This window comes from Haematobia irritans, chromosome 3, assembly GCF_050003625.1.
Source record: "Haematobia irritans isolate KBUSLIRL chromosome 3, ASM5000362v1, whole genome shotgun sequence".
Classification (NCBI taxonomy): domain Eukaryota; kingdom Metazoa; phylum Arthropoda; class Insecta; order Diptera; family Muscidae; genus Haematobia; species Haematobia irritans.
The window spans coordinates 119,002,920-119,027,541 of record NC_134399.1 but is presented as its reverse complement, the minus strand read 5'-3'; the positions used below and the strand labels follow the sequence as shown (position 1 = coordinate 119,027,541).

The window sequence follows — 24,622 nt, the reverse complement described above, 5'->3', positions numbered from 1 at the left end:
AATATATAAATATGTCTTTAATCCATTCCCTTAATCAGTTAGGTGTGAGCATTTGGTCAACTTCATGCTAAAAGGAGAGAAAATGCTTGATTGTCCTTTTTAGTTTAATATAACTAAAGCACATGGGGTAATGGATACTTATTTTTATTATCATATATTGTCATTTCCATCATGATAATCTTAACAAGCCCCCAAAATAATTAGGATTATAAAATGGTTTATATTTTTTCTAGGAGCAGCTGGTTTTGCATTGCTGCCAATGTACTTCCATTTTGTGATTATTTTGTTTTTTATTACTACTATAAAGATAACAAAAGACCTGAATAATTTAAAGAAAAATAGTAAAAGAAAAAGTATTGCTATCCATAAGGTGACCCCCATTTTATGGTTATGATGGGGGCTTCAGTTTAAATTTTACAAAGAAGACAATACAGATATACACACCCTTTTGTCTTAATTAAAATTTTCATGGTTTATGTAAAGACTATAAAATCCAAAATAAATATACAAAATGATGAGGTAGTTCTTATATCGATGATTCTGTCGCTTTTCACAAACACTGAGCTTTGAATGAACGTCAACTTCCTATAGGTGACACCCTTAGGTGAAACACAAAACATGACGTACCATCGGGAGACGGTGGGTGAAATATGAAGAAAATTTTTACCACAAATCGACCAAATTCCAAATAAATTTGACAAATATTTTTTCCTCTATTGGTTAAGCTACTCTTTGTTTTGTCAACGCATGATTTTAAGCTGAGATCAAAACAACAACAAAACTTTTACTTCTATAGAAAATTTTGTCAAAATTTTATTTCTATAGAAAATGTTTGCCAAAATTTTACTTCTATAGAAAATTTAGTCAATATTTTATTTCTATAAAAAATTTTGTCAAAAATTTTATTTCAATAGGAAATTTTGTCAAAATGTTATTTCTATAGAAAATGTTGTTAAAATTTTTTTTCTATAGAAAAATTTTGTCAAAATTTTATTTCTATAGAAAACTTAGTCAAAATTTTATTTCTATAAAAAATTTTGTCAAAATTTTACTTCTATAGAAAATTTTGTCAAAATTTTATTTCTATAGAAAATCGTATCAACAATTTTATTTCAATAGGAAATTTTATCAAAATTTTATTTCTATGGAAGATTTTGTCAAAATTTCATTTCTATAGAAAATTTTGTCAACATTTTATTTCTATAGAAAATTTTTTCAACATTTAATTTCTATAGAAAATTTTGTCTAAATTTAATTTCTATAAAAAATTTTATTTCAATAGGAAATTTTGTCAAAATTTTATTTCTATAGAAGATTGTCAAAATTTCATTTCTATAGAAAATTTTGTCAAAATTTTATTTCTATAGGAAATTTAGTCAAAATTTTATTTTTATAGAAAATTTTTCATAATTTTATTTCTATAGAAAATTTTATTTCTATTGTGGGATTGTGATCTCTACGTCAACAACCATTTAGGTAAGCTTACGCCGATGTAGTAGCGCCGATAGAAAATGAGTGGCACCAACGACGTTCTACCACAAGAGGGTCAGAGTAGAGAAAGAAGTTGAAGCTAAAAGACGCAAGACGTACGCGAATTTAATATTAATTTTATTTTGTTACAACTACATTGAATTATTATTTTAAGTTTAACTTTTATATAATTAATAATCTATAATAAACAATTGAACTACTCATTTTCAAATTTAAATAAAGACGTATTTTTATTACGAAAGGCCATCCCATACTATAGAAAATTGTCAAAATTTCATTTCTATAACAAATGTTGTCAAATTTTTATTTCAATAGGAAATTTTGTCAAAACTTTATTTCTATAGAAAATTTTGGCAAAATTTTATTTCTATACAAAATTGTCAAAATTTTATTTCTATAAAAAATTTTGTCAAAAATTTTATTTCAATAGGAAATTTTGTCGAAATTTTATTTCTATTGAAAATTTTGTCAAAATTTTATTTCTATAGAAAATTTCCTCAAAATTTTATTTCTATAAAACATTTTCTGAAAATTTTATTTCTATAGGAATTTTTTTTGTCAAAATTTTATTTCTATAGAAAATTCTGTCAAAATTTTATTTCTATAGCAAATTGTCAAAATTTCATTTCTGTAAAAAATGTTGTCAAAATTTTATTTCTATAGGAAATTTTGTCAAAATTTTATTTTTATAGAAAATTTTGTCATAATTTTATTTATATAGAAAATTTTGCCAATCTTTTATTTCTATAGACAATTTTGTCAAACTTTTATTTCTATAGAAAATTGTCAAAATTTCATTTCTATAGAAAATTTTGTCAAAATTTTATTTCTATGGGAAATTTTGTCAAAATTTTATTTCTATAGAAAATTTTGCCAATCTTTTAGTTCTATAGAAAATTTTGTCAAACTTTTATTTTTATAGAAATTTTTGTCAAAATTTTATTTCTATAGAAAATTTTGTCACAATTTTATTTCTATAGAAAATGTTGTCAAAAATTTTATTTTAATAGGAAATTTTGTCAAAATTTTATTTCTATAGAAATTTTTTTTCAAAATTTTATTTCTATAGAAAATTTTCTCAAAATTTTATTTCTATAAAAAATTTTGCCAAACTTTTATTTCTATAGAAAATTTTGTCAAAATTTTATTTCTATAGAAAATTTTGTCAAAATTTTATTTTTATAGAAAATTTTGCCAATCTTTTTGTTTTTCTATAGGAAATTTTGTCAAACTTTTATTTCTATAGAAATTTTTGTCAAAATTTTATTTCTATAGAAAATTTTGTCACAATTTTATTTCTATAGAAAATTTTGTCAAAAATTTTATTTCAATAGGAAATTTTGTCAAAATTTTATTTCTATAGAAAATTTTGTCAAAATTTCATTTCTATAGAAATTTTTTTAAAAATTTTATTTCTACAGAAATTTTTGTTAAAATTTTATTTCTATAGAAAATTTTCTCAGAAATTTTCTTTCTTAGAAAATGTTGTCAAAATTTTATTTCTATAGAAAATTTTGTCAAAATTTTATTTCTAAAGAAAATTTTCTCAAAATTTTATTTCTATCGAAAATTTTGTCAAGATTTTATTTCTATAGAAAATATTGTCAAAATTTTATTTCTATAGAAAATTTTGTCAACATTTTAATTCTATAAAAAATGTTGTAAAATTTTATTTCTATAGAAAATTTTCTCATAATTGTATTTCTATAGAAAATTTTCTCAAAATTTTATTTCTATAAAAAATTTTGTCAAAAATTTTATTTTAATAGGAAATTTTGTCAAAGTTTTGTTTCTGTAGATAATTTTTTCAAAATTTTATTTCTATATAAAATTTTATCAAAATTTTATTTCTATAGAAAATTTTGTCAAAATTTTATTTCTGTAAAAATTTTGTCACAATTTTATTTTTATATAAAATTTTGTCAAAATTTTATTTCTATAGAAAATTTTGTCATAATTTTATTTCTATAGAAAATTAAGCCAAACTTTTATTTCTATAGAAAATTTTGCCAAAATTTTAATTCTATAAAAAATTTTGTAAAATTTTATTTCTATAGAAAATTTTCTCAAAATTTTATTTCTATAGAAAATTTTCTCAACATTTTATTTCTATAAAAAATTTTGTCAAAAATTTTATTTTAAAAGGAAATTTTGTCAAAATTTTGTTTCTGTAGATAATTTTTTCAAAATTTTGTTTCTATAGAAAAATTTGTCAACATTTTATAGAAAATTTTGTCAAAATTTTATTTCTATAGAAAATTTTGACAAAATTTTATTTCTATAGAAAATTTTGTCAAAATTTTATTTCTATAGAAACTTTTGTCAAAATTTTATTTCTATAGAAAATATTGTCAAAATTTTATTTCTATAGAAAATTTTGTCAAAATTTTATTTCTATAGAAATTTTTGTCAAAATTTTATTTCTATAGGAAATTTTGTCAAAATTTTAATTGACAAAACTTTATTTCTATAGAAAATTTTATCAACATTTTATTTCTATGAACATTTTTTCGACGTCATAACTATGTTTGCAACTCAAGGGTAATTGACTTAACCATTTGAAATGGCCAACAAATTTTAATTGAACTCAAGATTGAAGTATGCCCCAAAAAGCCCCAAACAAAACTGATTGATGGAAAAGCAAATATGTTGGAAATTTCAAAACCCCCCGAAAACAAAACATCCATAAAAATCCCAAGTAAACATCCATCCATCGACTCACACTCTGGTAGAAAACTATACGAAATGAATGTAAACTCTCAATTCAATGGATATACAAGGACACTCACCTGTTTTGGTACTTCGAGACTGTTTTGTGTTTTCATCTCGGCTCCGGTTGGTGTACGCGAACGCGTAAAAGTGGTACGTAAACGTTGCATTGTGCTCTGAGGTTATTTGGCTTACGGAAGCAGGTCACTGGCACTGGTGTCGAAGAATGGAAAATTTGTCAAACAATGGCGGGCAACCAAATGGCTTTTTGAAGATTTTTTTGCTTGGAGGTTGTTATTTGCCAAAAATCCTCGGTTTTTTTTTTGGGTCTTATACTCTTCGTGAGATTTGTATGCAATTTGGGATGGTTTTATGAAAATTTTGCTGCTGCAGGATAACTATTTGCGGGATGTTGATATTGTTTAACAGAACCAATTTTTGTTCTTTTATGTCTGGAGGCAGGTGATTGTAATGGGATGAAATTGTAGTGGGTGATTGGTATAGTGGAGTTTCTGATGTTATTCCAAGCGACTTTATTTGGTTTTGGTTTTGTATTATCCTCCAGCAAGAAGTGTGGTGGACTGCCGCCTTTAAAAGCTATATGGCGTTGCGACAACCTTTTCACACAATTATTATGGACTTGAATACCTTTGTTGTTATTATTGTGGATATTATTCACTAAGGTTGTTGTTTGTGTAAATTTCAGAGAATTTGCTTTTAAGGCCGTTGCCGTCACCCTCGATTTTGTTGTTGGCGTAACTCCTTCTGATAATATTGTCCTTCTGATCCTACCACCGATGGTCGATGTTATTGTGTTCTGTATAACTGTTGCTTTTGTTGATGGTTCTGTTATTGTTATTATCGTCGTCTGCGTCTTCGTTGTTGCTACCTTTAAAACCCTGGAGGTCACCAACTCATCAAATCCCATTTTTGTTTTTCTGCGAAACTCAAGTGAAAGACTTCAGCCAGCAAATGTTCAATTTTCTTTTTCACCGCATCCTTTGTGCACGAGAAGTCCTTTGCATTTCTATGGTGGGTTGTGTTGGCGTTGGTGTATTTCTCCTGCTTGTTGATTTATTATCACAACCCTTGCTTTTATTGCTTCAGGTTTTTATTCATTCTTTGTTTTTTTATTCTAGGATAGAATCCCTAAAGTGTTGTTTTGCGAATTTTTGTCAGTCTGCAATTAAGAATAAATATACAAAAAAAATTATACAATTTGTTGTTAATTAAGATTTTGTTTACATGAAAAATGTATTTTTTACACAAAGTTTTTATGAGCATAATTTGTTGTTGATTTTTTACAACAGAACTTTCAGCTGACTTAAGTTTATCAAAAAAAAAAAAAAAAATTAAAAAAATTAAAAAAATAAAAATGCGTAATATTTAGCATTACAAAAGAGAGACCTGTATACAGTGTTACCATTGTGCAAAAATTGTCACATTGTATAAGCGTCGATACTGTTGTGCCGATAAATGCCATAGTTTTTTACATTTTTGTGCCACCTTTTTGCCATGTTATGCCACTGTACCATATTAATTCATTTTTCAATACAATATTTTTCGTAAATTTTAATCCCGGACCCTTTAAGATTACGGAGGTGATCCGTGTCTAGCGTTATCAAGGGGACAATTGTGACACCTGAAAATAGGCAAAGAAAGTTTTCTGCAGCAGTTAAACCGGCTTCTCCCATGAACTGTTGATATCTACAATTTTTCCTAATAAAAAAGTGTGACACTTGTTTAGAATTAATATGCCACCTTTTATAGCAAGTGACACTTCTTTTTGCCACTTTTTGGAAATTCTCAAAGGTAACGATGATGCCTGATAGGTCTGAATATGAGCCATGACTATACTGAAGCTCTGATTTAAAGCTCTACACGACCCATAGCACCGTGAGAAAAAAAAACAGCCACGGCAGACCTAAAAAAGTGGAGCTGCTTACATCCTACCAGTGTTGTCAGAGAAATTTTTCGTTTTACACTACAAGGACAAAAAAGTTACTTACTTTCCCCTATAATTTTTTTATTCCATAGAAATAAAATTTTAACAAAATTTTCTATAATTATAAAATTTTGACAAAATTTTCTATAGAAAAAAAATTTTGACAAAACTTTCTATAGAATATAATTTTAACAAATTTTTCTATAGAAATAAAATTTTGAAAAAATTTTCTATAAAATTTTGACAACATTTTTTATATAAATAAAATTTCGACAAAATTTTATATAGAAATAAAATTTCGACAAAATTTTCTATAGAATATAATTTTAACAAATTTTTCTATAGAAATAAAATTTTGACAACATTTTTTATATAAATAAAATTTCGACAAAATTTTATATAGAAATAAAATTTCGACAAAATTTTCTATAGAATATAATTTTAACAAATTTTTCTATAGAAATAAAATTTTGAAAATTTCCAAAAAAATAAAATTTTTTATAGAAATAAAATTTCGACAAAACTTTTTATAGAAACAAACAAACAAACAAAATTTTCTATAGGAATAAAATTTTGACAAAATTTTCTATAGGAATAAAGTTTTGACAAAATTTTCTATAGGAATAAAATTTTGAAAAAATTTTCTATAAAAATAAAATTTTGACTAAATTTTTTATAGATATAAAATAATGACAAAATTTTTTATAGAAATAAAATTTCGACAAAATTTTCTATAGAAATAAAATTTTGACAAAATTTTCTATAGAAATAAAATTTTAACAAAATTTTCTATAGACATAATATTTTGACAAAATTTTCTATAGAAATAATATTTTGACAAAATTTTCTATAGAAATAAAATTTTAACAAAATTTTCTATAGAAATAATATTTTGACAAAATTTTCTATAGAAATAATATTTTGACAAAATTTTCTATAGAAAAAAGTTTTGACAAAATTTTCTACAGGAATAAAATTTTCTATAAAACTAAAATTTTGACTAAATTTTTTATAGAAATAAAATTTTTACAAAATTTTCTATAGAAATAAAATAATGACAAGATTTTGAATAGACATAAAATTTTGAAAAAAAAAAATCTATAAAAATAAAATTTTAACAAAATTTTCTATAGAAATAAAATGTTGACAAAATTTTCTATAGAAATAAAATTTGGGCAAAATTTTCAATAGAAACAAAATTATAACAAAATTTTTATAGACGTAAAGTTTTGACAAAATTTTCTATAGAAATAAAGTTTTGACAAAATGTTCTATGGAAATAAAATTTTGACAAAATTTTCTATAGAAATAAAGTTTTGACAAAATTTTCTATAGAAATAAAATTTTGACAACATTATCTATAAAAATAAAATTTTAAAAAAATTTTCTATTGAAATAAAATTTTGACAAAATTTTCTATAGAAAAAAGTTTTGACAAAATTTTCTACAGGAATAAAATTTTCTATAAAACTAAAATTTTGACTAAATTTTTTATAGAAATAAAATTTTTACAAAATTTTGAATAGACATAAAATTTTGAAAAAAAAATCTGTAAAAATAAAATTTTAACAAAATTTTCTATAGAAATAAAATGTTGACAAAATTTTCTATAGAAATAAAATTTGGGCAAAATTTTCAATAGAAACAAAATTATAACAAAATTTTTATAGACGTAAAGTTTTGACAAAATTTTCTATAGAAATAAAGTTTTGACAAAACTTTCTATGGAAATAAAGTTTTGACAAAATTTTCTATAGAAATAAAATTTTGACAACATTATCTATAAAAATAAAATTTTAAAAAAATTTTCTATTGAAATAAAATTTTGACAAAATTTTCTATAGAAATAAAATTTTGACAAAATTTTCTATAGAAATAAAATTTTGACAAAATTATCTATAGAAATAAAATTTTGATAAAATTTTCTATAGAAATAAAATTATGACAAAATTTTCTATAGAAATAAAGTTTTGACAAAATTTTCTACAGGAATAAAATTTTGATATAATTTTCTTCAAATATTTTCTTTAAAGTTTAGTAGGTTATTTTTGGCACGTAACCCTGTTAGTAACCCTGGTTACAACACATTGTTAGAGATCAAGCCTTGCAGGCTTCTAATATCTTGCTCTGGAGCCACCAAAATGTACAAATTGTATTGAGGACGTGTGTTCAATCTCTAGCGAAGGACCACATGACACATGTTATCTGCTTGCCTTGCTAAAGCGATACGATATCAGATTACTTATAGATATAAAATTTTGAAAAAAATTTCTATAAAAATAAAATTTTGACATTTTTTATATAAATAAAATTTCGACAAAATTCTATATAGAAATACAATTTCGACAAAATTTTCTATAAATATAAAATTTTGGCAAAATTTTCTATAGAAATAAGGTTTTGACAAAATTTTCTATAGAAATAAAATTTTGACAAAATTTTCTATAGAAATAAAATTTTAACAAAATTTTCTATAGAAATAAAATTTTAACAAAATTTTCTATAGAAATAAAATTTTAACAAAATTTTCTATAGAAATAAAATTTTTACAAAATTTTCTATAGAAATAAAATTTTGGCAAAATTTTCTATAGAAATAAAATTATGACAAAATTTTCTATAGAAATAAAGTTTTGACAAAATTTTATACAGGAATAAAATTTTTATATAATTTTCTTCAAATATTTTCTTCAAAGTTTAGTAGGTTATTTTAGGCACGAATAGTAACCCTGGTTACAACACATTGTTAGAGATCAAGCCTTGCAGGCTTCTAATATCTTGCTCTGGAGCCACCAAAATGTAAAAATTGTGTTGAGGACGTGTGTTCAATCTCTAGCGAAGGGCCACATGACACATGTCATCCGTTCGCTTGCATTGCTAAACCTATACGATATCATATTACTTTGTGAAATTAGCAAAATTAAAATAAGGTTCAACAGCGAACCATCAAACAATGGATGCTATTAAAATCTTGAGCGTGATCAAAACCTTGAAGTTGATTGAAATCGTTGAGCATGAATTAAATCGTAAACGTGAAATTATTCGTGAGTGTGAGATTTTTTTGTGTGTCTATATCTTACGTGGACTTGAATTTTATCGTGAACGTGAATTTTATCGTTAGCGTGAATTATACCGCGAATGCGATTTTTTCGTGAGCTAGATTTTGAAGAAATTTTATTCACACACGTTCACGAACAAAGTTTGATTTTCATTCACGCTATCGCACGACACATTTTTGTTTAGTTCCATTCACTCACCTTTATTTTGAATTTCACCCATGAGTCGCGCGATTCACCCGTGTTACGCGCACACCTCTATCCCGAACACATTCCATTTTAGCCGAATATCCAAAAACACCCACATTTATTTCTGATTCAATCACGAACTTAATTAATCCAATTAGTTTTTTATTTGAAATGTCTTCAATCCCAGAAACGATAGTATCAATTAAAAAATTAATTGATCCAATTAAAAAATTAATTGATACTACTATTTTTGTGGTTGATTTTTGTTTCATTTGTTGAATCAATTAAATTTTTAATTGAATATTTTTTAAAACTCAATTAAAATTTTAGTTGGAAAAATGTTCGTGAAATTTTTTTCTGTGTAGAAAACAATCTGACTCAACTACGAAATTAATTGATCCAAGTTGAAATTGTTTTAATTATGGTGTCAATCACAAAATTAATTAAAAATGTCAAATTTATTTGATTTAAAAAGTAATTGATTTCCACTTCCATTTAATTTTTTAATTGGTCCAATTAAAAATTTAATTGATTTAGAATGTAAAACTTAATTAATTTTGTAATTAAGACAGTTAATCGTTTATCTATTTAATTTTACAATGTTAATTGGGATTTGTAACATTTTACTAAAAAAAGTAAAACTATGGAGTAATTTTTTTTTAATGTGCCTTATATTTTATTATTATTTTTTTTGTTCAACTAAAAGTTCATCACCATCAATTTTTAGTTGAAAATATTTTTTCGTGAGGGCTTTAAGATGAGAACAGAGGTATCTCCTCATAAATGGTCGACATTATAACAGTCGCGTTTAAGACTGAAAAGGCATGGTCAAAAACTAAAAAGGGGAGAGAAATGCAAAAGCAATTCCAAGGAGGATGCGAGATGGATTTGAGCCGATATCGTTTCCCAGCAAAAAAAAATTTGGAAGTTCTTCTAAAGGCACAACTTTAAAATCGCTTCCAAAAATGTCCTCTCAAAGATGTTCAGAGGAAGTTCTTTGAAATCAATTTTTTCACAACTTTTTTGGCGACGCTTTTTTTTATACCCTCCACCATAGGATGGGGGTATATTAACTTTGTCATTCCGTTTGTAACACATCCACATCCAGTTTTACGTATAGTCCCCATATAAACGGACCCCCAAATTTGGCTTGCGATCGCTCTAAGAGAAGCAAATTTCATCCGATCCGGCTGAAATTTGGTACATGGTGTTAGTATATGGTCTCTAACAACCATGCAAAAATTGGTCCACATCGGTTCATAATTATATATAGCCCCCATATAAACCGATCCCCCGATTTGGCTTGCGGAGCCTCTAAGAAACGAAAATTTCATCCGATCCGGCTGAAATTGGTTACATGGTGTTGGTATATGTTCTCTAATGGCCATGCAAAAATTGGTTTATATCGGTCCATAATTATGTATAGCCCCCATATAAATCGATTCCCAGATTTGTGCTCCGGAGCCTCTTGGAGGAGCAAAATTCATCCGATCCGGCTGAAATTGGTTACATGGTGTTGGTATATGTTCTCTAATGGCCATGCAAAAATTGGTTCATATCGGTCCATAATTATGTATAGCCCCCATATAAATCGATTCCCAGATTTGTGCTCCGGAGCCTCTTGGAGGAGCAAAATTCATCCGATCCGGTTGAAATTTGGAACATGGTGTTAGAATGTGGTCTCTAACAACCATGCAAAAATTGGTCCACATCGGTCCATAATTATATATAGCCCCCATATAAACCGATCCCCCGATTTGGCTTGCGAGGCCTCTAAGATAAGCAAATTTCATCCGATCCGGCTGAAATTTGGTACATGGTGTTAGTATATGGTCTCTAACAACCATGCAAAAATTGGTCCATATCGGTCCATAATTATATATAGCCCCCATATAAACCGATCCCCCGATTTGGCTTGCGGAGCCTCTAAGAAACGAAAATTTCATCCGATCCGGCTGAAATTGGGTACATGGTGTTGGTATATGTTCTCTAATGGCCATGCAAAAATTGGTTCACATCGGTCCATAATTATGTATAGCCCCCATATAAATCGATTCCCAGATTTGTCCTCCGGAGCCTCTTGGAGGAGCAAAATTCATCCGATCCGGTTGAAATTTGGAACATGGTGTTAGAATGTGGTCTCTAACAACCATGCAAAAATTGGTCCACATCGGTCCATAATTATATATAGCCCCCATATAAACCGATCCCCCGATTTGGCTTGCGAGGCCTCTAAGATAAGCAAATTTCATCCGATCAGGCTGAAATTTGGTACATAGTGTTAGTATAAGGCCGCTAATATCCATGCCAAAATTGGTGCATATCGGTCTATAGTTATATATAGCCGATCCCCAATCACACAAAAATTGGTCCATATCGGTTCATATTCATGGTTGCCACTCGAGCCAAAAATAATCTACCAAAATTTTATTTTTATGGAAAACATTGTCAAGATTTTATTTCTTTAGAAAATTTTGTCAAAATTTTATTTCTATAGACAATTTTGTAAAAATTTTATTTCTATTGAAAATTTTGTTAACATTTTATTTCTATAGAAAATTTTGTCAAAATTTTATTTCTATAGAAAATTTTTTCCAAATTTTATTTCTATAGAACTTTAAACTTAATTATATACGTATTTAATCGGCCTTTTTTAGTTTAATATATCCTACGTATGGACTACCTTGTAATTTAGAAGACGGTGTTAGGAAGTTTCAAGATACCTTCCCATCGGCAAGTGCTACCGCAACCCAAGTTATTCGATTGTGGATGACAGTCTTCAGTAGAAATTTCTACGCAATCCATGGTGGAGGGTACATAAGCTTCGGCCTGAACGAACTTACGGCCGTATATACTAGTTTTTTTTTTTATCGTATATGATGTAGTTCAACACATGTTTTGTGGACATAAATAATTCTCATATGTACAATTGAATATCACTTCCTAAACACTTCACGAACATATATAGCTGTTCAATTGTGTGATTGAAAGCTAATCAATAGAAATACCGCAAAACACTCATATATGGATTTATTATATGGCCAACAGCCTTGCCTTCACAAGATGTTCTAGTTTACATCGAGTACATCTTACCTATGGGCAATTATGGAAAATCTCTTGGCACTTTACTGTTTAGGACCCCACTTTACCTAATTTTCAACGATGAAAGCAACAACAAAAACAAAATCAATCCCTAGCCAATTTGTTCACTTGTTAAGAGGATTTTGTTGTCCTTTTTACCTTATACGACTTCGTTCGAAACCATTGAACTTGTTATATGGGTGTATGTGTGTATATATGTTTGTTGGGTATGTCCTTAGAGAGACAGAATGAAAAAAACAGGTTTTCTATAGTTCAAGTAGATTGAAAATTCTAAAGTGAATACAGCATATTATGGCTTAAGAAAAATTTCTATAAAAACAAGAATCTCCCAAATGCAAAACACAAATAAAACAAGTAAAGAAAGTCTAAAGTCGGGCGAGGCCATCCATATTATACCCTTCACCATTTTGTATACCAAATGTTGAAGACCATTTCAAATCCTTCAGATTTGTTGGGAGCAATATAAATGTTGATATTTCCATATGCAAATATCTGAAATCTGAATCAATATGGTAAAAAAATGTTTTTTATAGAAAATATTAAAATTTAATGTCATTTCGCAAAGTGTCAATTTCGCAAAAGTGTTTTAATGATTTTTCGGGCGATGCATATGTGTACATAAACTTGAGGTATTTTTACAATCTTACAAGCATATGGTCTAAATCTCTCCACGATAGTTTATCAATTGTCACACCGAAAAAAAAAACATGCCCGGTTCCAAAAATTTTGCCTTTATACTAATGAATTTGGTATTGATTCCGAGCCAAAGAAGCGGAGAATTGAATTAAGGATATTTTTAAGACACAATTCTCTTTAAAATTTGAGTTTTGTCCATTTGAATCTAGAAAACTAATTTTAATTTATTCGATTTTTCAGCTGTTTTCTTCATTTGCTATCAAAGTCCTTTACAAACGTGTTAACCACAACTTAACCCTTTCACTACCGAAATAAACCTAATATTAAAAACTTAAATTTTTCTTCTGTTTTTACTTGTACTAACAGCATGTAGAACAAAAATTGTCATTTTGTGAACCTACCTCAATTACTTCAAGAGCTGTAGGAGCTTGTTCTGAACACTTGATTCTTGAATTGTAACCAAAAGGCCTTACGAAAATAAACGCTATTTGGCCTATAATATCTTTCACAGTGTGAGAAAAAATACAAAAAGAAACCGTAAAAGTATCAGCTATAGTTTTTGTATAAATGTCCATTTACTAGAAACATACAGTAGAAAAATTGTCTCAAATTGTCGTATTTTTCGTTTATTGTTAAAGAAGTTTATAAAAATGTATTTTAGTGCTCACCATTATGGAAAATATTTATAGTATAACATCGAGAAATAAATCAAAACTAAGTGGGAAAATAGAATTTGTTGTCTTTTTCGAGTGTCCTTCTAAGTGGACATCGGTAGTGAAAGGGTTAAATTTCAAAATTCAAAATCGGCTATGTGTCAAGACCTTATCCTATTTTTTAAAATTTTTTAGTATGTAGTCAAGACACAAACCGTTAATAAATTTAAATACGATTTCATTAATTTTGAAAATTTTTTCAGAATTATTAAAGCCAAGTTGACCTTTGTTTAACAAAATGTTCTTTCATTTAAAGATACCCATTTTTAAGTCAAATCACTTAACTGTAAGGACAAAATGGTTTCGTTGAAAAGTTTATTGAATTTTGAACGAAAAAAAAACTTTAAATCGGAGAAATGCATCTTCTATGCTAAGCAAATTTCGCATTTTTATTTCAAGGACATGAAATCTTTGGCCTCACGACAATATTTTTTTCAGTGCATTTAAAATAGTGACGTGGTATTACTGTACTTATATGGCCCCTGAAGCCAGAATTTTAATTTTAAAATTTAGTTGAAATCGGTTCAAATTTAGATATAGCTCCCATAACAGGTTGGCTGATAAGTCCCCGGTCTGACACATAGATGGCGTCGCTAGTATTAAATGCATTATTATTTTTATATATTACCAACCTTCAAATGATTCGTGTCAAAATTTGACGTCTGTAAGTCAATTAGTTTGTGAGATAGAGCGTCTTTTGTGAAGCAACTTTTGTTATTGTGAAAAAAAAATGGAAAAAAAGGAATTGCGTGTTTTGATAAAATACTGTTTTCTGAAGGGAAAAAATACGATGGAAGCAAAAACTTGGCTTGATAATGAGTTTCCGTACTCTGCCCCAGAGAAATCAACAATAGTTAATTGGTATGCAAAATTCAAGCGTGGTGAAATGAGTACGGAGGACGGTGAACGCAGTGGACGCCCGAAAGAGGTGGTTACCGACGAAAACTTCAAAAAAATCCACAAAATGATTTTGAATGACCGTAAAATAGTTGATCGAGATAGCAGAGGCCTTAAAGATATCAAAAGGAACGTGTTGGTCATATCATTCATCAATATTTGGATATGCGGAAGCTCTGTGCAAAATGACCAAAAAATGAAATTGACCAAAAAAAAAACAACAACTTGAAGATTCTGAGCGATGTTTGCAGGTGTTAACTCGTAATGCACCCCGAGTTTTTCCGTCGATATGTGACAATGGATGAAACATGGCTCCATCACTACACTCCTGAGTCCAATCGACAGTCGGCTGAGTGGATAGCGACCGTTGAACCGTCTCCGAAGCGTGGAAAGACTCAAAAGTCCGCTGGCAAAGTAATGGGCTCTGTTTTTTGGGATGCGCATAATTTTTATCGATTATCTTGAGAAGGGAAAACCATCAACAGTGGCTATTATATGGCGTTTGAAGGTCGAAATCGCGGCAAAACGGCCCCATATGAAGAAGAAAAAAGTGTTGTTCCACCAAGTCATTGAGAACGTGCCACTAGTCATTGAGAACGATGGCAAAAATTCATGAATTGGGCTTCGAATTGCTTCCCCACCCACCGTATTCTCCAGATCTGGCCCCAGCGACTTTTTCTTGTTCTCAGACCTCAAAAGGATGCTCGCAGGGAAAAAATTTGGCTGCAGGAAGAGGTGATCGCCGAAACTGAGGCCTATTTTGAGGCAAAACCGAAGGAGTACTACCAAAATGGTATCAAAAAATTGGAAGGTCGTTATAATCGTTGTATCGCTCTTGAAGGGAACTATGTTGAATAATAAAAACGACCCAGCAAAAAAAAAAATTGGAGGTTGTTCCACAAACATTTCTTTTAAAGCCCATCCCAGAAGCCCCCATCGAGTTTTTCCAACTTCCGATGCAGTCCTTTTGGACAAGTCCACAAACATTTCTTCTAAAGCGCATCTTGGGATCCCCCAATGATTTTTTTCCACTTCCGATGCAGTCCTTGTGGACAAGTATTAGAAAGAACGCAATCAGGCTATTTTAAGTGCAAATTTTGGACAATTAAATTTTACAAAATAATAGAAAACTAATAAAAAAAATAGAAAATTAATAAAAAATAAAAAAAAAATAATAAAAAAAATTTATCCCCGCTGGGATTTGAACCTGTGCCGTTTGACTTTTTCGCTTCCATGGAAGTTCTTTCGAGAAGGTTTTGCAAATTACGAGAATTTTTATTATTTTTTTTTTTTGATTTTTAATGGAAAAAATATATTTATACGAAAATATATACCGAAAATAAAAAATAAAAACGATGCATAGCATAAAAAATATTTTTTTAGAAAAATATTTGATAAAAAAATTGCCGCTGGTGAGATTTGAACCTGCGTTTCTTTTTTTTCGTTCATACTAATAAAGAACATCTCGAGAAGCAATTAGAATGATATTCCTTGGTGTCGTATTACGATCATATCACAAACATTTGAATTGACCTTTCGACGCTTTATGTTCAATGGCGTTTGTGACTGAGTGTGCTGAGTGTGGAAATAAAATTATCAATAGAAATAAAATTTTGAAAAAATTTTTGTGTAACAAACAAAATTTTGCAAAATTTTCTATAGAAATAAAATTTTGCAAAATATTCTATAGAAACACAATTTTGACTCAATTATAGAAATAAAATTTTGACAAAATTTTCTATAGAAATAAAATTTTGGCAAAATTTTCTAAAGGAATCAAATTTTGACCAAATATATAGAAATAAAATTTTGAATAAAATTTTTATAGAAATAAAATTTGGCAAACATTTTTATAGAAATAAAAGTTTGAAAAAATTATCAATAGAAATACAATTTAAAAAAAATGTGTAGCAAAGAAAATTTTGCAAAATTTTCTATAGAAAAAAAAAATTTTGCAAAATATTCTATAGAAACAAAATTTTGGCGAGATTTTCTATAGAAATAAAATTTTGACAAAATTTACTATAAAAACAAAATTTTGAGAAAATTTTCTATAGAAATAAAATTTTGACAAAATTATATAAGAAATAAAGTTTTTAGAAAAATTTCTATAGAAATAAAATTTTGCAAAATTTTCTATAGAAAAAAAATTTGCAAAACATTCTATAGAAACAAAATTTTGACTAAATTTTCTATAGAAATAAAAATTTGACAAAATTTTTTATAAACAAAAAAAAATATTTCTATAGTAATAAAATTTTGAATACATTTTTTATAGCAGTGAGTATCATTGAGCATCAGTAAGAAAAAAATGTTGAGAAAATTTGCTATAGAAATAAAATTTGAGAATTTTTTCTTATAGAAATAAAATTTTGAAAAAATTATCAATAAAAATACAATTTTAGAAAAATTTTGTAGTAAATAAAATTCTGCAAAATATTCTAGAGAAACAAAATTTTGACTAAATTTTCTATAGAAATACAATTTTGACAAAATTTTCTATAGAAATAAAATTTTGACCAAATTTTCTAATAAAAAAATCTATTACTATAAAATTTTGGCAACATTTTCTATAGAAATAAAATTTTGACTTAAATGTTTATAAAAAAATGAAATTATCAATAGAAATAAAATTTTGAAAAAAATTTTGTGTAACAAACAAAATTTTGCAAAATTTTCTATAGAAATAAAATTTTGACTAAATTTTCTATAGAAATAAAATTTTGACAAAACTTTTTATAGAAATAACATTTTGACAAAATTTTCTATAAAAAAAAAACTGAAAAAATGTTCTTTCAATATTCCACATATGGATATGTTATGGCCTTAAAATAAAATAAAAAAAAATTTCAATTGTTCGAAATATTTCAAATAAATTGATATGTGCATTAAAATGGATCGGCCCAGCCCATCTGCTAGTCTAACATTCTAGGAAACATAAAATGATAGCCGTAAGTGGAAGTAGATTTTCATTTACAATCATGCTGTACATTGATCGAATGAATAACCCAATGGAAACTAATTTGCGTAAAAACTTGCTTAGTTACAAAAATAGGAAGTGTTTTAAAAATTTTGGTTTAGCCGGAGTCGGAGTCGAGCAAAATTTTTACGACTCCGACTCCAGCAAAATCTTCAGACTCCGACCCCGGCTCCACAGCCCTGCACTTTTCAACGCTCCATGTTCAATGGTGTTTGTGGCTGAGTGTGCTAAGGCGTTCTGGTATGGTGTCAACAAACCCAGGTTCAACCCCCAGTCGGAGCGAAAGTTTTCAAATTCCCAAAAAAAAGTTAAATTGATGAAAAAGTGTTTTGTTTTTTAGTTTTATGTTTTTAATTTCTTCATTCAAATGAACTTCCAAGGCACAACTTCTAAAGCAATACAAAGGATCCGAAATCGAAGTACTTCCGTCCTATAACAAACCTATATAAAATTCATTGGAGATGACAAAAGTTTTCACTGCTTCCCGTTTACAAGTTGGGGATCCAAACTAATTTTTTGACAGCTCCTTTTTTGCTGGGATATATCATATATATCCCATAGTCTTTCTTCGAGTGTATTAAATAAAGGATAAAAACCGAATGAACATAAAAAAACCCCCTCCTCTTACACAAGCTTTCCAAGTATAAGCTCCGGTTGTTCATAACATCATTTTCTAAAGTGATGACATGATTTTGATAAATCGCACCACTTATAATTTCTTTGAATCGTACAAGGACTCACTACTGCTCTTATAATGTCTATGGCAAAGGGAGTGCCTGCCTTTGCACCATGACTAACTTCGTTGAGCATTAGAATGGTAGCAAAATAATAAAAATAAAAAAACAACAAAATACTATACGCAAAAAACTAGGATAAGTGTTGCTTAACACAAAATTCTAGTATGTTTTTCACTGATACCTACACAATCACCAGACACTTATTTGCCTATAGACACCTCTTAAAGAATTTATTTTTGCTTTTCTCTTACTTAAGTTTCCTTATTTCAATCTTTTTGGTATAGTTTTTTCTACTTTTATTATTCGATGACAACACTTGTTCTCGAAGAATGTAGTAAATGCACGAATAACATTGAATGGGAATAAGTGTCAGCCAAAGGGGAGAGAAAATAATTCAGGTTAAGTGCTCATACATGTCTTTAAATTAAATTAAATTTTCTCAATACATGAAAAGCGTATCAAGAAAGGAAAAATACAAGAAAATACAAGAAAAATGAAAATTTTCTCTAAATCTTATTTCTATAGGAAATGTTTTCAAAGCCGTTTCTATACCTTTTACCACACTGAAAAAAAAAATATTGACGTGGTATTTAAGATTATGCACCCTTAATTTTAGGATGCACAATGTGCAGAATATTAAGGATAAGATTTCTATAAAATAATGAAATTTTAATTAAAAGAAAATATATAATCGTTAAAGTCTATAAATGTTCAAGTCTTATGTCTTTGAACTAAAGCAAATTTTCCTTAAAGTAAAGAAAATTATTTGTGATTTAAAGAAATGGTCCTTAAATGAACTGAAATATTGAATCTTTAGATTTGAGATAAAAATGCTTCAAATATACACACACATTTTTTTCTGATTCAATCACGAAATTAATGGATCCAATTAATTATACCCACCACCATAGAATGGTGTCGGGGGTATAATAAGTTTGTCATTCCGTGTGTAACACATCGAAATATCGATTTCCGACTATATAAAGTATATATATTCTTGATCAGGGAGAAATTCTAAGACGATATAAGCATGTCTGTCTGTCTGTCTGCCTGTTGTAATCACGCTACAGCCTTCAATAATGGGGCTATCGTCTTGAAATTTGGCACAGATTCGTTTTTTATTTGCAGGCAGGTGAAGTTCGAAGATGGGCTATATCGGTCCAAGTTTTGATATAGTCCCCATATAAACCGACTTCCCGATTTGGGGTCTTGGGCTTATAAAAACCGTAGTTTTTATCCAATTTGCCTGAAATTGAAAATCTTGAGGATCTTGAGGACCATAAAAAGGTGTACCCGAAAATGGTCCGTATCGGTCCATGTTTTGGTATAGCCCCCATACAGACCGATCTGTCGATTTTGCTTCTTGGGCTTCTAGCAACTGTATTTACTATCCGATTTGCCTGAAATTGGAAATCTGGAGGTATTTTGGGACCATAAAGAGGTGTGTCGAAAATGGTCCGTATCGGTCCATGTTTTGGTATAGCTCCCTTATAGACCGATCTGACGATTTTGCTTCTTGGGCTTCTAGCAACTGTATTTACTATCCGATTTGCCTGAAATTGGAAATCTGGAGGTAATTTAGGACCATAAAGAGGTGTGTAGAAAATGGTCCGTATCGGTCCATGTTTTGGTATAGCCCCCATATAGACCGATCTGTCGATTTTGCTTCTTGGGCTTCTAGCAACTGTATTTACTATCCGATTTGCCTGAAATTGGAAATCTAGAGGTATTTTGGGACCATAAAGAGGTGTGTCGAAAATGGTCCGTATCGGTCCATGTTTTGGTATAGCCCCCATATAGACCGATCTGTCGATTTTACTTCTTGTGCGTGTAGAGACTATATTTTCTAGCCGATTTGCATGAAATTGAAAATCTAGAGCTATTTTAAGATCACAAATAGGTGTGTCGCAAATGGTGCCTATCGGTCCATGTTTTGGTATAGCCCTCATATAGACCTATCTCCCGACTTTATTTCTGGGGCTTCTAGAATCCGTAGTTTTTATCAAATTTGCCCGAAATTAAAAATCTAGAGGTATTTTGGGACCATAAAGAGGTGTGTCGAAAATGGTCCGTATCGGTCCATGTTTTGGTATAGCTCCCTTATAGACCGATCTGACGATTTTGCTTCTTGGGCTTCTAGCAACTGTATTTACTATCCGATTTGCCTGAAATTGGAAATCTGGAGGTAATTTAGGACCATAAAGAGGTGTGTAGAAAATGGTCCGTATCGGTCCATGTTTTGGTATAGCCCCCATATAGACCGATCTGTCGATTTTGCTTCTTGGGCTTCTAGCAACTGTATTTACTATCCGATTTGCCTGAAATTGGAAATCTAGAGGTATTTTGGGACCATAAAGAGGTGTGTCGAAAATGGTCCGTATCGGTCCATGTTTTGGTATAGCCCCCATATAGACCGATCTGTCGATTTTACTTCTTGTGCGTGTAGAGACTATATTTTCTAGCCGATTTGCATGAAATTGAAAATCTAGAGCTATTTTAAGATCACAAATAGGTGTGTCGCAAATGGTGCCTATCGGTCCATGTTTTGGTATAGCCCTCATATAGACCTATCTCCCGACTTTATTTCTGGGGCTTCTAGAATCCGTAGTTTTTATCAAATTTGCCCGAAATTAAAAATCTAGAGGTATTTTGGGACCATAAAGAGGTGTGTCGAAAATGGTCCGTATCGGTCCATGTTTTGGTATAGCTCCCTTATAGACCGATCTGACGATTTTGCTTCTTGGGCTTCTAGCAACTGTATTTACTATCCGATTTGCCTGAAATTGGAAATCTGGAGGTAATTTAGGACCATAAAGAGGTGTGTAGAAAATGGTCCGTATCGGTCCATGTTTTGGTATAGCCCCCATATAGACCGATCTGTCGATTTTGCTTCTTGGGCTTCTAGCAACTGTATTTACTATCCGATTTGCCTGAAATTGGAAATCTAGAGGTATTTTGGGACCATAAAGAGGTGTGTCGAAAATGGTCCGTATCGGTCCATGTTTTGGTATAGCCCCCATATAGACCGATCTGTCGATTTTACTTCTTGTGCGTGTAGAGACTATATTTTCTAGCCGATTTGCATGAAATTGAAAACCTAGAGCTATTTTAAGATCACAAATAGGTGTGTCGCAAATGGTGCCTATCGGTCCATGTTTTGGTATAGCCCTCATATAGACCTATCTCCCGACTTTATTTCTGGGGCTTCTAGAATCCGTAGTTTTTATCAAATTTGCCCGAAATTAAAAATCTAGAGGTATTTTGGGACCATAAAGAGGTGTGTCGAAAATGGTCCGTATCGGTCCATGTTTTGGTATAGCTCCCTTATAGACCGATCTGACGATTTTGCTTCTTGGGCTTCTAGCAACTGTATTTACTATCCGATTTGCCTGAAATTGGAAATCTGGAGGTAATTTAGGACCATAAAGAGGTGTGTAGAAAATGGTCCGTATCGGTCCATGTTTTGGTATAGCCCCCATATAGACCGATCTGTCGATTTTGCTTCTTGGGCTTCTAGCAACTGTATTTACTATCCGATTTGCCTGAAATTGGAAATCTGGAGGTATTTTGGGACCATAAAGAGGTGTGTCGAAAATGGTCCGTATCGGTCCATGTTTTGGTATAGCCCCCATATAGACCGATCTGTCGATTTTGCTTCTTGGGCCTCTAGAAACTGTATTTTCTATCCGATTTGTCTGAAATTGAAAATCTATAGGTATTTTGGGACCATAAAGAGGTGTGCTAAAATTGAGGTGTATCGGTCCATTTTTTGTTATAACCCTCATATAGACCGATCTCCCGATTTTACTTCTTGTGCGTCTAGAGACTATATTTTCTAGCCGATTTGCATGAAATTGAAAATCTAGATCTATTTTAAGATCACAAATAGATGTGTCGCAAATGGTGCCTATCGGTCCATGTTTTGGTATAGCCCTCATATAGACCTATCTCCCGACTTTATTTCTGGGGCTTCTAGAATCCGTAGTTTTTATCAAATTTGCCCGAAATTAAAAATCTAGAGCTATTTTAGGACCATAAAGAAGAGTGTCGAAAATGGTCCGTATCGGTCCATGTTTTGATATAGCCCATATACACGCAAAAAAATAATTCTTTCCTCCCAAACGAAATTTTAGACAAACAAAGCTCGTTTCTCATTTGCTTTTCGCTGTAAAGAAGTGTATTTGGAAGAAAAGTATATATTTTTTGTGATAAACGTTTATTCTTTTCCAGGATGTAAAAACAATTTCATAAAGACAAACTCAAAAAAACAAAACATTGTTTTTTTCCTAATTGCATTTTCCCACACATCTTTCTCACATCCACGAGGTTTTTTAGTTCTTAACACCTTTTCCTGTAATACCAAGTTATATTTAAGTTATATTTATATAGCATAGCTTGCGGCGCCCACGAACCGAATAAACAAAGTTTATTTAACAGAAACAAACATTTAGTTTGGCACCGTGGAGCAGTGGTTGCTACGTCCGACTTGCATGCCAAGGGTCCTGGGTTCGATCCCTGCTTCGACCAAAGTTTTTTTGTTTTTATTTAACATATATTCCAGATATGTTCGGAAGATTCCGAAAAAATGTTCAACATTACATTGTAGTATATTAAATTTTGAACTGTAAAATATGTCTTATTAAAGACCTAAAGTCAGAAAAGAACAGTGTTTGATATAAACGAAATGGACTGTGTTGTTGTTTCAAAAATAACTTTTTTTATTGAAAAAATAAAAATTTTGTAACAAACGAATTTTTTTGGTGGTAAAAGTTTAAAATTTTCGAATCAATTCAAAAAACTCTAACAAAAGAAAAACGTTTTCGGTACACGTTTTCCAAACGTTTTTTTTTCTTTGCGTGTATAGACCGATTTCCCGACTTTACTTCTTGGGCTTCTAGAATTCATAGTTTTCACCAAATTCGTCTGAAAGTGATATTCTAGAGGTATTTGAAGAACATTTAGAGGTGGTGAATATTGGTCCATGTTTTAGTATAGCCTCCACATAGACCGATCCCCCGATTTGGCTTGCGGAGCCTCTAAGAGAAGCAAATTTTATCCGATCCGGCTGAAAGTTGGTACATTGTGTTAGTATATGGTCTTTAACAACCATACAAAAATTGGTCCATATCGGTCCATAATTATAAATTGCCCCCATATAAACCGATCCCCCGATTTGGCTTGCGAAGCCTCTAAGAGAAGCAAATTTTATTCGATCCGGCTGAAATTTGGTACATGGTGTTAGTATATGGTCTCTAATGACCATGCAAAAATTGGTCCACATCGGTGCATAATTATATATAGCTCCATATAAACCGATCGCCAGATTTGACCTCCGTAGCCTCTTGGAAGATCAAAATTCATCTGATTCAGTTGATATTTGGTACGTGGTGTTAATATATGGCCTCAAACACCCATGCAAAAATTGGTCGAAATCGGTCCATAATTATGTATAGCCCCCATATAAACCGATTTGACCTCCGGAGCCCCTTGGAAGAGCAAAATTCATCGGATTCGGTTGAAATTTGGTACGTGATGTTATTGTATGGTATCCAACAATCATGCATGAATTGGTTCATATCAGTCCATAATTATATATAGCCCCCATATAAACCGATGCCCAGATTTGACCTCCGGTGCCTTGTGGAGAAGCACAATTCATCCGATCTGGTTGAAATTTGGTACGTGGTGGTAGTATATGATATTTAACAACCATGCCAAAAGTGGTCCATATCAGTCCATAATCATATATAGCCCCCATATAAACCGATCCCGAGATTTGTTTTTGGAGCCTCTTGGAGGAGTAAATTTCCTCCGAGTCAGTTGAAATTTGGTACATTGTGCTAGTATATGGCCGTTAACAACCATGCCTAACTAGGTCCACATCGGTCTATAGTTATATATAGCCCTCAGATAAATCGATCCCCAATCAAACAAAAGTTGGTCCATATCAATAATTGTATATAGCCCCCATATAAGCCACCTATTTTGGCTCCCTACGTACCGTGCAAAAGTCCATATCGATTCGGAATTATTTGTAGACTTACATACCTTTTTGTCTAATATATACCACGTATGGACTAACTCACTCAATTTAGAAAACGATGTTAAGAAGTTTTAAGATACCACAACCCAAGTAATTCGATTGTGGATGACAGTCTTTCGTACACT

At 30.0% G+C, this 24,622-nt stretch overlaps 2 protein-coding genes across 5 annotated transcripts in view; both read right to left on the bottom strand.

The window, feature by feature from the left end:
- The window catches only part of LOC142228746 (eye-specific diacylglycerol kinase-like), a 276,881-nt gene extending 272,473 nt beyond the window's left edge, over window positions 1-4,408 (bottom strand). For both annotated transcript variants that reach the window (XM_075299254.1, XM_075299252.1), the window contains exon 1: window positions 4,281-4,408. In XM_075299254.1, the coding sequence (XP_075155369.1) occupies window positions 4,281-4,370 (90 nt within the window). In that variant the 5' untranslated portion in view covers window positions 4,371-4,408. The remainder of the gene's footprint in view (window positions 1-4,280) is intronic.
- Window positions 4,409-4,570: 162 nt separating this feature from the next.
- LOC142228747 (uncharacterized) overlaps window positions 4,571-24,622 on the bottom strand; it is a 650,828-nt gene continuing 630,776 nt past the window's right edge. For 2 of the 3 annotated variants that reach the window (XM_075299256.1, XM_075299255.1), the window contains exon 4: window positions 4,571-5,380. In XM_075299256.1, the coding sequence (XP_075155371.1) occupies window positions 4,571-5,128 (558 nt within the window). In that variant the 5' untranslated portion in view covers window positions 5,129-5,380. The remainder of the gene's footprint in view (window positions 5,381-24,622) is intronic. The other variant, XM_075299257.1, reaches the window with a different exon arrangement.